Source organism: Tyto alba, unplaced genomic scaffold (genome assembly GCF_018691265.1).
Source record: "Tyto alba isolate M040663 unplaced genomic scaffold, T.alba_DEE_v4.0 Super-Scaffold_7, whole genome shotgun sequence".
NCBI lineage: Eukaryota > Metazoa > Chordata > Aves > Strigiformes > Tytonidae > Tyto > Tyto alba.
Window position 1 is genome coordinate 22,296,916 of NW_024881328.1, and position 14,425 is coordinate 22,311,340.

The 14,425-nt window shown below is 38.7% G+C and overlaps 1 protein-coding gene across 4 annotated transcripts in view; it reads left to right on the forward strand.

The window, feature by feature from the left end:
• CERS6 (ceramide synthase 6) overlaps window positions 1-14,425 on the forward strand; it is a 122,204-nt gene that overhangs the window by 80,795 nt on the left and 26,984 nt on the right. For all 4 annotated transcript variants that reach the window (XR_006164569.1, XM_042784306.1, XM_042784307.1 and 1 more), the window contains 3 exons: window positions 408-458; window positions 4,122-4,214; window positions 11,127-11,255. Coding sequence is in view for 3 of the 4 variants with exons in the window: in XM_042784306.1 (XP_042640240.1) it covers window positions 408-458; window positions 4,122-4,214; window positions 11,127-11,255 (273 nt within the window). In the remaining variant the exon portion in view is untranslated. The remainder of the gene's footprint in view (window positions 1-407; window positions 459-4,121; window positions 4,215-11,126; window positions 11,256-14,425) is intronic.

A 14,425-nucleotide genomic window follows, 5' to 3' on the forward strand; every position in this document is an offset into this window, starting at 1 on the left:
ATGAAGGATGGAACCTGTATGGAAGGATGCTTATATGTAACAGCACGTGCAAGGAATGATCTTTAAAATATTTGAGCAGCCTAAGGTTAAGATTTTCTGTTCTCTTGAGACAGTAATGTGAGATCTGACCACCTGAGCACAAGCTGATTACATTTGGCCTGCACACCTGCAAAAGTAAGGTCATGATGCACCAACCAAAAGTCTCTGTGATCAGGGAAGTTGCTTCTAATTCATGCTATGAAATTTTGAGGAATCTCTTTATTGTATTCAGTTTTCATAGCCTCTATCAAAAATTGCAAATTTTAAGCTGTTCCTGTAGTTTTGTCCCTCATTTGTATTAACCATATACACTTACATTGCCCAAAATGGTGTATACAGACCTTTTTTTTTTTTCCTTTCTCTCTCAGACACCCTGGCTCTGGAATACCAGACAGTGCTGGAACGGGTATCCGTATCAGGTAAAAGTTACAGTGCTGCCTAAAAACAAACTTGACACCTCTGCAGAGCTCTGTTTTTATTATGGTTGGAGCTTCGTGTCAATATGTTAGTATGAATGGGCTACTCGGCATATTCAGAACTTTTCTAGATGCTCCCCATCTTGTCTGAGTTCAAGATGGGAAAGATGAATATAGCTGTCCTACCTGTTTTGAAATGAAGTACAGGATCTGAAAACAGATCTGGGAAATCTATCCATGAAAGCAGACATGTGCAATAGTGGTAGAATGGTAATTTTTTTACAAAGTTCTGAGGATACTGTAAGTTTTAGCAAAGCCTCAGATTCAGCAGGTTGGGAGAAGCCACTATAGTTCTTGTAGCTGTTATATTGCATACAGGGTGAGACTTAATCCCTTACAGTTGGTGTGATCAGAGACTGAAGAGAGAAGTTATGTTTCTCCTTTAGGTACTTAAGTATCAGCTATCCAGTCCTTGCCTCATGGAAGCTTACAACAAAAGACGGAAAAATTAATGAGAGAATTGAGAATGGTTTCAAGTCTTTATCTTCAGCAATGTCTGTATTTTTATGGATTCTAAAAGCATTAGTGTTTCTCTCTGCTCTAGATTGAAGTATATACTTCAAAGAAAGGACTTAAGTCATTTATCTCCTTTACTAAGCAGTATAACACCACTGTTAAAGTAAAAATGGCCTTTCAGGTTGTGTCCTACTGCACTCATTCCCTCTTTTAGTTCTCAAAAAAAAAAATGTGGCTCAAGTTTGAAATTTGGTTTCCATAAAATAATCTTCAAAAGAACAATAACAGTATACTTATTCCTTACTGCACTGCTGAGGTTTTTAACGAGTTCCAGGAATATTTAATTCCTAGGTTCAAGTTCTGGCCATCTTTCACAGCAACACAGTTGTTCCAGTGATGTTCAGGTGCTGCAGTAACACCAGGATTAACTGTAGCCGTACCACTCTGGCAACTATTCTCTGCTAAGGGAAGAAGGAGCAGGACAAGTGAAAGGAGGAGGGTGGAAAATTTATCTATCATTATCTGGTTGAACAGTGGTTTCCAAAGTTTGCATACCCAAAGAGCTTTGAGAAACCTCTTCTGTACTTTCCATTAGATTGTGCTACTGTACATAGCTGTTCAAGTATGGGATGTATTTAAACAGAGCAATCAACCTGCTCTAAAGGACTTAATGTAATTTTCAGAAAAGAAAACCGCTGAACTCTTGTCTTGGGTGTACCACTGCCTCATTTTACCTCCAGGTCTGATAGAAGTAACTTTCAACATGGATGTGAGGATCAGTGAATTAATTAAATGTTCTCTATTATTATTATCAATAATAACAGTAAGGTAGCCCTTTCAAGGAAGAAGTATATCATGTATATGGGCTAGGAAGAGACTTTGGAAACCCTTTTGGGAAAGCTAAGAGCCACCTGTTTCCTTAATACTCTGTATAACAGGAGGCAACAAGAGATTAAAGTTGTGCGGTATAATTTTTCCTTTTATTATAAATTAGAGGTAACAGAAGTTTCTAAGGTGACCCAGTAAGACGGTCTTCAAAATTTTAATAACTTTTGAGGATAACTTTTGGTAGCATTTTTAATTAGTATAAATTCTAAACCTGATCATCTTTAAATTTTTTTTTTTTTTTTTTAATTCGGCATCCAGGAGTCACAGTAGGGATCACTGAGGCATTGTACTAGCTGTTATACAAATACAATTAACATTGAATTCCAGAAGAGTTTGCAATTTAAGGAATCTAATCAGTCTAGGGCATATGGCCTTCTTTTTTTTGTTGGTTTTTTGTTTTGGTTGGGTTTGGTTTTTTGTTTTGGTTTGGTTTTTTTGGTAGTTTGTTTTTTTTGTTGTTTTTTTTTCTTTCCTGTCTAAACGGCAGGGAGTAAAAAAAAAAAAGTCATTGTCAGACTGGAAAGTATGAAGAAGAGTATTGTCTGAAAGACTCGTGAATTCCCTGTGACAGTGAACAGCCCTGGACAGGCTGAACAGGAGAACTGTAGTTAGGTTTGCATGCTTGAGGATTCTGTACCTGTTGGATGTAGTTTGGAAATCTTGATCTGAGAAAGACTGAAGGATTTTGGTCATTTAGCCTCAAGAAATAATGACTTAGATTCCACTCAAGGACTGGAGGGTGAACTGAATAACATCAGGGAAGCAGCAGAAGAAATTGAATGGGGGAAGTGTTGACTCTTTGTCTCTCAGAGATTTTAGGTGCAATCGTTTGTCAGAATTTATATGGCTGCAGTCACTGGTGTCTTTCAGTCCTGTTTTCTGTTTGGCAACTAAACTTAGTGTATCTAAAATCATGCTACTAGTGGAAGGTGTCCAGCAGAAAGCAGATAATAAAATAAAAGTCATTATCAGAATCATTGTCTCAGAGATAAAAAAGTCTACTGGGTGCTAATCAGGATTAAGTACTTGGTTTTGAATTTGTTTTTGTTTTTTTCTTAACTGTATCAAATTTCTCATATCTGTTTTGCTACAAATCCTTTGTAAATTACTCAACACAGCATTTTAGAAATCCAGATGGACTTACTGTATATATAGTCAAATGGATCATTTGTGTGACAATTTACCCATAAGCACAGAATAGTCCTAACATTTAAATGAAGTTGAACACATGCTATTGATCCTTTCATGGAGGGAAACCATGATATCTTTAGAATCCCCCTATGTTATCATTATATATGGACTTAGAAATACTAATGTTATTGTTAATAAAGCAGCTGACAATTGTTTTACTAGGTATTTTCCCCAGTGAATTCTCTTGCAATGAGTATAATAGTTGCGGTTCATTGCTAACTCATGTTCTCTTCCCTTTTTTTAATTACACCTAATTAAAAGCTTACTGGCAGTCTCACTAAATCAGAAAATGATTCTGTTGGCCCAAGAAATGGCTTTAAAAGATCGATTTTGAGTGCACACATTTTTTCATAAAGCATAAGCATATGTCTATATTTAAATAACCCACACACAGCATTCAGTGGGCACCTAAGGACTGGTTTTCAGCTGCAAAGAACTGTTCTGCAAAGGGAATGGGATTAAAAGAGGCAGCTGAAATGCCTCTTGCCGATGGAAATAGCTCATGCCCTGCTTGGGTGCATGGTTGTGCCAGTGCAAGCTGGTCTAGAGATGATTTATCTAATCCCTCAGGAGCTGCCCTCTGGAGCTCCTCCTGTGCCAGTGCCCCCCTCTATCACTGCAATAGAGGCACAATCACATTAGAGTAGCTCCTAGGACTGACTCTTACATACTAGCATTACTTTTCTCTAATCTGCTCTAGCATTGTTTCTTCTGCTGTGCTTGAAACTCACATTACTGATGTACAGCAAGACGTTTTGAGTAATCTTTCAAAACAGACTTATGAGTACTCAGAATTTAATTTGTTCTAGGTTCCGAATGGACAACATAATAGTTTTTTTGGTATTACTACAATACTTTCAAGATTAAAACGTAAGAGGAGGGTGGGTTGTGGAGCTTTGATTTTCCAGAGCCATCAAAGTTTGAAAGAGACAATCATCATCATTTTTCTTACATAGGATGCTTATATATAATTCAGTAATCCCCCTGTGATTAAACATGTCTCCTGTAGACCTCAGCTGGCTTGTAATACCAGTTAGACTCTATTAACCTTTTCTCATCTCCATCTTTCAGCCACTGATGCCTGACCTTCATTATTACTACATAGTTGAATTGTCATTCTACTGGTCCTTAATGTTTTCTCAATTCATTGACATCAAAAGAAAGGTAAGAACAATGAGACTAAAAACACTGAAAGCTTTAAGCACATAACTTTCTTGACTTGAGGGTTACCTGTATTACCTGTGCAGTGAACTGGAAATGCAGTTCTTTCTAGTCACCACCTCTTGCAGATATTTGTCACTGAGAAACTGGTGTTGAAGACCTCGTCTTACTCTGTTCCTTGTTACTATGATGTGGGTTTATTCTGCACATGGAAAGAAGAGGCTGGAGTAATCAAATTTTCAAGGGGAAGTAGCATCAGCCAAAAAAACCTTCTGCTCTCATACATTGACTTGAATGGAATTGAACACCAAGTAGCTAGTAGATGTACTGTTTCTTCTAAGACTTAAGTGATGAAATATCAATGACAGAGGAAGACTGCCTCATAAATTGACAGTATCACTTTGGTAAGATCTATGAGGGCTTTAAATTTATTCTACAAAGGGATGGTAAAAACAAGGATAGATTTCATATTAAAAAATGATGTTACATTTAATCTTACCTTTACGGTTATGAAATTTCAAGTAACTGAGCATTGCTATTAAGGGGCTGTTAATCAAGAAAATAAAACTCTGGCCAGATATAAACATTTTTCCGGTATCAGTAGCAACCTGTTCCATATTCCTTCATCCAAGTTCTCTCCTCCAAGGAGAGTGGTAGTCCATAGCAGAACAGGCAGCACGACAGTCATTCTATAATAAAGTCCACTGACCTATTCCTGCATGGTTTTTTAATGTTCCAAAATTATTTGTTGAAAACTTTTGGAAGGATTTTATAATATTTTTATGTGCCTCCTTCTGCTGTCATTTAATTAAATTATTGTAGGCTATGCTAATGGAAAAATCCTTTTCTACTAGAATTTTAGCAGGAACATAACTCTGAAAAGGGTAAATAAAGGATCTGCTATGTCCTGAATAAATTTATCTGATAATTGGAACACAGTGTGCTCCTGGGAGTCTTGTGTCAGAGCTACGTATACAGGAAAACACCCCTCTATTTGAATTTCCAAATTTTTCCAGAAGTAGAAATCTCAATAAAACATCCACAAATTTTAAATCCATATTGGAGGGTAAATTGTAAATAAAACAACCAATTTAGGATGAATGCATGTAAATCCCTTGTTTGCATTGTCTGTAGATGCTAAACATTCTGTTAATCATGAGCTTGAAATGAGTACAACTTCACTGTTTCAAAAAACAGAGATGCAGAAAACAGTGCTCAACAGAACTGTATGATGGTGGAGATGAAGTTAAATCAAGAGTAACATTGGCTAATATACATAAGCTGCAGGTGTCAGCAACACTGAATAGCCATTTATCAATATGTCAACCAAAACCAAATCTTTGCAGCAATGTTACAGAATTGTTCAGGTCATTGCTGCAGAAATGTATTGTGTCTAATCAGTCCCCCTACATTCATATTCAGCCCTCTGCACTGTGCCATTGGTTATATTTTATTTTCTTTGTGTACCTCTTGAAGAAGAGGAAAACATAACAGCATTGCAACTGCAACAGTACTGCAATTTTGCAGTACAATGCCTCTTTAAAGAATATTGGATTGATTCCTGACTAACTGCCTTGCTCACATGAAAAGTAGTTGGAGGCTACCTGAAGAGCATCTAGGTTCAGTGCTGAAGTACACTTCTGAAAAGGGCCCTTGGGAGGGTCAGTAGTACCTTTCTCATTTAAGATATTTTATGAGCAAATGCTATAGATTTTTCCCTTATGACTTGGCAAGTTTGTTCCCATTAGTGAGCTGAGCACAGACCTAAAACCTGATCCTGTCCATAGTACAGGTGCAAGTAAGCAATCTTTCTGCAGACCTGTTTCTCAGTTATGCATAAATGGCTTGTACTTGTTGTCAGAAAGACTTTGTAGCAGCCTACTGTGAAAACAGAATGGGAGGTGGGGAAGTGAATTGCTAACAGCTCGGTACCACCTGCCACAGATTTTTAGTGCTTGAACCCAGAGCACCAGATCAAACCAGTGTCCCATGCCTCTGCTCTGCCTGAGAACATCCAGTGTTCATCAGAGAGCGGGAGCACAGTATCTGAAGTGCAATGATAGCAAGTCAAAAGCCTTTCATTATAAGCACCCTGCAGGAGACAGTAGAGGTGTCATATTTATAAATAGCCTATTAGATTGCTGACCAGTTTGGAGTGTGGAGACAGCTCTTTTTGTAGTGTAAGCAAAATGGATAACTAGGAAGATCAGACTGGAGAATTGTGGCTGTGTGCTGGTGTCACACAGTAAAACTGCTCTGTGGTCAGGGGTAAGTGCAAGCTGTCAAGGAAACCCATGAGTTGAAAAATGTTAGTACTGGGAGCTCACAGCAGTTGACAAAGTAGTACAAGCTTGACAGAGACACCAGCTCTTGCGGCATCATAATAGTTCTCTTTTAAAGAGCAGGTTTGGTTTAAAAAATGTGGAAACATCTTAATGTACCCAGTATGCAATGTGTGAAATGGTGCCCATATTAAATAAGGCCCTGTCTAACTGGAAGAAGCAGGAAATTTACCAGCTAGTATCAGATACTATTGTAATACTTCATGACATTTTATATAGATCAGATTAACAGTTCTCAGACTAAGAACTGTTCTCAGCCTGAGAAACCTGTTGATGTTTTCATGTTACAATGAGAGGAATACTTTTATCTAGGTCTTGGTTATCATTTTAGATACTTTAAATTCAGCAGTGGCTGTGTTGTAGTCTGGGATGATCAAAAGTGCCCTGGCAGCCTTGTGCACTGCGGGAATTCAGCCAACCGCTTTCATGCAGCCAGGTTTCTCTCAAGGTGAGGTGCAGTAGTTCTCTGAAAGCATCAGCACTCAGTGCTGGCCTAACTCCAGCACTGGTCTTTTACTTGCTGTAGCTCAAGAGAAATGTACTTGGTGTCTTCCATCTCCATTTTATTTTTCTGTAATAGCAAATTCATTACTTTAAAATTACTTCCAATTGGTTTGCTGACTTTCAGATACCTATTTATATTTATTTAGGTGTTACAAATTCCACCAGTTTATCTTTGGCTGAAGAGGTGTGAGCAAACTATTTAAGCTGTTACACATATCTACTATTGGCATTAAGGCAGCGAACTGAGTAGATTAACTTTTACAGTTTTATAATGGCATGTGGTTTGCTTCATAAATATCTACTATGTTGCTTTAAAGATGTTCTACCCTTAAGGGGTTTCATTTTCAAAGACTGCAACCTAATACAGTTTGGTTTTTTATCATCTCTGTCCAGTTTCCCATACTGCTCTTTTGTAAAACACAGAGAAAAAAAAATAGGTCAGGGAACTTTATTACTCTCACAAGCCCCTGATGAATTTTAAAAGCAGTGAGGTTTATTTATATGCTTTCTGGATACCTGATATATTGTTTCATAGAAAAATATTTGACAGCTGTATTTATGAGAATGTATAAAATTTCTACTCGATCACTTTTGACAGTTCTGCAGAAGATCTGGGAGACCTTTCTGTGTATTCACACCTTTTAGTTCCAAGCATTTGGCAATTCCTAGAGCTTCTGTGTTTCACTTTAAAAAAAAAAAAATGACAGTTCACTCGTTCCCAAAATAAAATAATCTGTAGCTGTTAATTTTCTTGAATATTCCATTTTGATTCTAGAAAATGTATGCTATATTTCACTAAATCTGGATCCTGGATCTCTTTCTTCAAACTCTAAAGAAAGTCATAAAGCTGACTTCCTTTGTTTCAGAGGAAAAGAATTTAGACTGTGTACATTTTGCAGACATTTACTAGAATTGTAATGGTTGAAACCTTTCGCTGGTGATATTCTCTTTCTTTGTTGATCTATAGCATAGCCCATTTCCAGAAGCTGGAGTGACTAATGAAGATGATGTGTTGCCCATCAGTGGCGCTGATGCTCCATAGCCACTTGGCAGTTTAGTCAGTGTGACATGTTAAACAAATGTGGGTAGCAGAAGCCTTGAATCCACAGGACTTGTCTACAAGTTGAGGCCCAGGGGCTTACTCTGTGGCCTGCCCTGTGTTCTTCCTGCTGATGGTGTCAGGAGTAGGTTCTTTCTCCTGTTCTTAACCACATATTTTCATGACACAGGCACATGACATCTTTCAACAGTTACAACTGGAGGCTACGAATCTGTTGTAAATAAATTCATCTTGCACAAACATATATACAGTTGGAAATACATTTTAAAAAAGAAAAAGCCCATTCCTGCACAGCTGCTCTTCTGATGTGTATGGGTGGAAGTGCTTGAGTAAGCTGGGAACACAAGTACCACTTGACATTAATGGGGACTTGTACTATTAGTTTCTATGTATTCACTACCCTTATGTATAATTAAAATATAACAGGTAGCATCTTCAAATGTAATTTGAATTAATCTTCAAAAAGTATTAATTACTGATGTAAAGAAGTGTCACAAACAGGAAAAAAAAAAAAAGGACCAGAAGAACAAAAGTAGTCCTATTTATATCACTGCTACTTTTTTCTAATGATTTTCCATAGGTCAGTCCAGCATCTCTGTTTCAGAGCTGGCAAACTCAGATAAATCTCTGTCTTAAGAAACATTATTAGAGGAGTTTCCTGGACAGCATTTCTGTAAGTAGACTCATGAAGAAGTACAGAAGGCAGCTGCTGCCCAAGAGCATTAGGGCTGCTTAGGAATAATCCATATTGTCAGGAATGCCTTGGAGAGTTCCCAAGAGGGACTAGAAATCTCATATTTGTAGAACATGAATGTGTCAACTATAAAAACAGAGGAGATTTTCTGCTTGGCTTCTTCCCTTGTTTGGACTGCCTATGTGCTAACATAATTGCAGTTAGAAGGAAAATGAAGAACAGTGCCATAGCATTTGCAGTCAAAGCAGGTAAAGAGCTAGGCTGCAATATGGCCATATGGCAATCCTGGTGGCTTACTTCTAATCCCAGGGAATAAGGTAGGTGCTTTGCTGTTTTGATTATGGTATGGTGAAATGGTACCCTTGTGTGGGTTTGTAGTTACTGAAATTACTAAGATGCCATACTTCTGCTTTCCCTTAAGATCCTTAGAGTGGGAAACAGCCTTTAATCCTCTATGTTCAGTCTGCTTTAAGAAAATGTATGTAAAGCAATGGCTTGATACAACTGCTGAATGTATTTGATTGTGCTCCACACTGCTGGGGACCAAATAACCTGGTTGAGAAATGTTGGGTGTATACCAAACTTAGATATGGTTCTATGCTTTTAGTCTTTTTTTTTCTTCCCCCATGCCCCACATTTGTGTTGGAGATAATGGCAATGCCTATCGAAGAGTGTGTGTAGGAAATAAGACCTTGTAGCACCTGATAGCATTAAACATAAAATGATAGGCTTGAGCAGGTCCTATCCCTGTTCAGTTAGTGACACTGCTTAAGCTGCAGGTTTTTCCAAGGACTCCAGGTATACATTTCAGTGAAGCCAATTGCTGGTACTGAGAGGCAGTAGCACTGCACATCCTTGAAAAAAGTAGTGCCTGCTGTGTGCCTTCTGCATTCCCAAAGAGAGGTATGGTGACACTGGGAAGTTACTCTTCCCAGTATCGGAAAGACAGAGCAGTTGGCAGCTGTAGCTGCTGCTTTTCTGGACTTGACCTTGTGTTAGTGGGAGCTCTCCAACACGTTCTGTAGGGCCCTCTGCAAACCAAGTGTTACTTTTCTAAATGCTTCAGGGTCTCAGTTTCAGTTTCTCTGCTGTGGGCCACTTAGCTGAAGACTACTACAGCTCAGCAGGACTGGCCCAGAAAAGCTGCCAGAAAGGCAAATTCCACCTCCTGAGGTGCTTGGCAAGCAGGCTACCTGGAGGAGCTGCTGCTTCTGACTGCCTGGATCTCTGTCCCTTCAGACAGCCCTGCATGAGAGCCACTACTTCTTCTGAGAGCTGTGATAGTAACTTTGCACCTGGTACATGGAGAAACTCCCTGGTGAAACGATGCCCGAGATGTTTTCTTCAGGGTTTTGATATCACTTTCTCAAAGCTGTGCAGGTAGTTCAGCAAACTCCAGCAAGACTTCTTTTTGACTGACTTGGTACCTTGCAGAGAAGAGTCTCATCTCTCTGGGTCCTGTTCTCTCAGTAATCAGTTTGGGAATCTGGGCCAGGCAGACAGGTCATTCCCTCTGCTTTGCCTACCCCTTGGCATGTATCTGGGAATGTGATGTTACAGGAGCTTCACCACTCCCAGTATTTTTCAGTACTAACAGTTACTTGCTGGCCACACAACTCGGTTACTGATCTGGAGACCAATTAACCTGCATTATTTGGGAGGCAGCAGATTAGATCTGAGTAGGAACACCTGTACCAGCTCATTTGAAGACTTTTCTGACCCTGTTAGAGTGTGAAGACAAAGCAACTTCATTAAAAACAAAGAAATAAAAAGCTGGAACTGGGATTCTCAGCTCTGTGAAAGCTCTCAGTTGTACTTGACAGGTGACTTGATAACTCCTAGTGTGGTAGAAATGTGTTTCTTGTTCCTTTGTAGCTGTTTGAACTCTGGCGAATGGTGCATTATTTTGCCTATTGTATGTTGCTTGCTGTATAAAAAAATATGGTGTGATTTGATTTGTATGTACATATGCCTTTTCAGAGTAACTTCAACCACAAATATTTACTTCATTAGATTAAATTACTATAAACTGAGAAGTGTAGATATTGCCTAGCTTTCAATAATATTTTTGCATTATGTTAACATACAATGATTATTTTGTTCAGTCTAAGAGAAATCTTTAGCAGGTTATTTAATGCACTTATGTAGCAGGATCTTTATGTAACATAACCATAATGCTGGGTTTAAAAAAACATCCATCCATTTTTGTATGAGTACTGAATCTCACTGTTTGCTTCATTGTTTTTTTTTTTTTTTGTTATTTTTTGGTTTGTTTTTTTTTTTGTTTGTTTTTTTCCTGCTTCTTGCTGCTCTAGGACTTTGGCATCATGTTTACACATCACATTGTAACAGTCACCCTGATAACCTTCTCATATGTAACCAATTTGACACGAGTGGGAACCTTGACCTTATGTCTCCATGATGCGGCTGATGTTGTCCTGGAGGTGAGATAATATGTATGTCATCAGTGTCTGTATATGGTATTCACTATTCAGAGAGTTAACATGTCAGTAGGTAGAATCTATTTGATATGCAGAGCAAGTATTTCCTAAGCAGAGAGTCCAGTTCAAGATGGTAATGGTGATTAATACAGTGTATTTCCTTGAAGAAATATATTACTTTTGTAGCAGTGCATGTTTGTGACTTCAGGCTGGTTTATCCCTTGATAAGTTGCTTGTACAGAGCAGAGACTGGTAATGCATTGCATGCCACAGAGGATTACACACAGATTTTAAATATAACACTGTAAAGTCAAAAGGTCAAAGTTGTGAAATCTGGAAAGTGGTGACTGGGGTAGAAGCTCCTGGTTCTTGACCCCTCTGACGTGGTGTGTGGGACAAGAACCCTGTCTCTAAAAGAGTCGAGGTGTCACGGTTTGTTTGTGCTGTGCTTTGGTGGGCAGAGGGTGCTGGACAGTTCAGTGGTTGTGCGCTGGCAGTGAGCTGACCTGGTCTCCAGGTTTTTCCAGGTCCCTGTGCTTCCTCATCCAGATGCCAGTATTAAGCAGTTGGCTTTGGAGTAGAAGGGTTGATTGAAATTATTTAAATCAAGATGGTCTGTAACTTCCATAGGGGCAATTTAGAGATCTTGTTATCCTGTATCAGCATCAGTTTTTAAGACAGCTCTGAGTGATGCTGGGATTGGGCTGTCTGAACTCTCTATCAGGATCAAACCAAAGTTAATAACTATTTTGTCTGAAATTATTTTTTATTAAAGTAGTTGCAAGGATCCTGTTATGCAAGAATATAGTCTCATTGTGTGAGTCACCTATCACAGAATCAAACTCCTACCATTCTGATTCAATAGTGCTGTAAATCTGGCTTTATTTTTTAATCTTTTTAAAATCTAGAAGTCACACGACTGCCTGAGTTAGAAAGCAACAGAGAATTTGGATTTCTCCTGTTAGAATTAATTACATCTTCACAAGTTTATTTTTCTTGCTGTGGGTTCACCCAAACTTTCTTAATTCTTTTTCTCTCACCACCAAGACATACGTGAAGGTGTTAATTCCAGATCAGACCAGTGTCTATGGAACTATAAAACCACTGGAGAGCAGCTGTAATAGGCTAGCTAAGACCTTTGCCTTTATCAAAGTGAGATACGTGGTTTTGCTCAATTCCTCTGTTCATTCACTGGCTAAGACAAAGAGAAATTGCTGGTATTCTCAGATGATTTGCAGACATTCAGCAAATACACTTCCACATGAGGCATATACTGTAATGGTATTTCCAGTCAATTCATTCAGTTTATTCTGACTGGAAATACTAAAGCTGCACTCCCAAGATGTAGGAAAGATAATCACAGGCCCTGAGCAGCATTTACTAGGAGGGCCATTATAACTCAACAGGCTTTCTTCTGCTAGGGCAGTAGGTCACAGCCCCAGTGCCATATGAGAGAAGATGGACTTTTACACACTGCTGACATTACTGAGGGGGAAGTCAGTTCAGAGGAAGAAAATTATCAAACTACAAAAGAAGCTGATAAAATATCTTGCCATGATGGGTCACTTGTGCACCTGACCTGTTTTACATATTATGTATTTTTAAAAACTAAAAAGTATTTCCAGAGGCCACTAGACTTTTTCCACATGCCATTTCATAATGAAACATGTCCAATGGAAAGCTGCAATGCAACATTTTGGCTATTCTCATTGCAGAAAGTTGTACATATTGGTAGGAATACTGGAGATGAGGTTTTTCTATAGGTCTTAAGGCATCTGCAGTTACAGAATAGTCGTAGTAGTATTTTCAGGAATACATAGCTGTTCTCTTAGATCGGAGTGAAAATTGCCCTGGATGCTCAAAGCAGCCTAGTCATGGCAGGGCAGACCAAACATAGAATAATTTGCTTGCCTAGGAAATCATTACATTACCTTAAACTGAAATCTAGGCTACTGAGAGGCAACTTTCAGAAGTTGTATATGGGGTCCTGGGTAACTTAACACTGCAGTACAGCTTGTGGGTTGGAAACGCTGTGACCTATCCTGCTGAAGCACTTAAAATCCCATCTGTTTGGGGACCTTGAGTCTTTTCAGCTTTGGTTAATGAGCACTGTGACAGTTTTGATGCCAGTGGATGGAAGTGAATAGTTGCCAATTTGATATGCTTCTGGTTTATGACCCTCACATAGCTGACAGTTAAACCTGAATCCTTTCTGTAAGGTTCCAGCTATCCCCTAGCACACTTTCCTAAAAAAATAGGGAATGGACACTTCAGACCAGGGCAAATAGCCACACTGTAAAATAAGTGAATTTAAATAGACTAGCAAGAGTATCTGGAAGAGCTGTAGTTACAGTTTTTAAGCTTCAAAAATTGTGTTGTGTTGTCTTAGGTGGCCAAATTCCATCCAACAACAAAATACTCTCCCTTTTTTTGTAGTCCTCCCTTATCAAAATCATTTGTAGATTTGTTATTGGAGAACTGATGACCCAACAGCTGTACTGTTTTTGAGAAGTGACATGATACTACTACAAGTTGATATAGCAATATCAGCTCCATGGACTATGAAACCAGCTTATTTAGACTGCCACCATAGAAATACATCCAAAATTCCTGTCTGAACTTTCAGTCATCTGAAAAATCAAGGTGTTAGTAACTCTTCTGCTTTGTATGTTGACACTGAAGCATTCTCTTTTCCTTGAACCAGACTATGAGTACAAACTGCTAGGAAACTCATTTGTGTCCACTAGAATATAGGGCTGATTTGGAAAGGTTGTTTTCTTTGCAGCACTGGTGTCTTTCCTCAAGTGTTGTTGACATTCCTAGCTTGCTTTCTGTTAGTGAGGAATATCCTTTATATTCAGGTTTCGAGTGAAAACATTGCAGAAGTTAGGTAACATCCAAATGTGCAGGTTGGTTTTGCCATCCAGATTGTCTGACATGAGCATTGAGCTCATTAGGTTGAGTGTGTTCATGACAAAAAAAAACCAGACAGAATGCAAGAATACCTCTCACTATTTTATGCAATTCTCTGGTTTGAATTCTGTATTCAGAATAGTATTCTGTATGCATAGTTGTGGTGATTTTGCTCCCTCTTAGCCCTCTGGAAAGTCTGCACAAGTAAGCATCTTCTCAATATGGAAGCTGGATACAGGTCCCCTCAGAGAGGGGCTTTA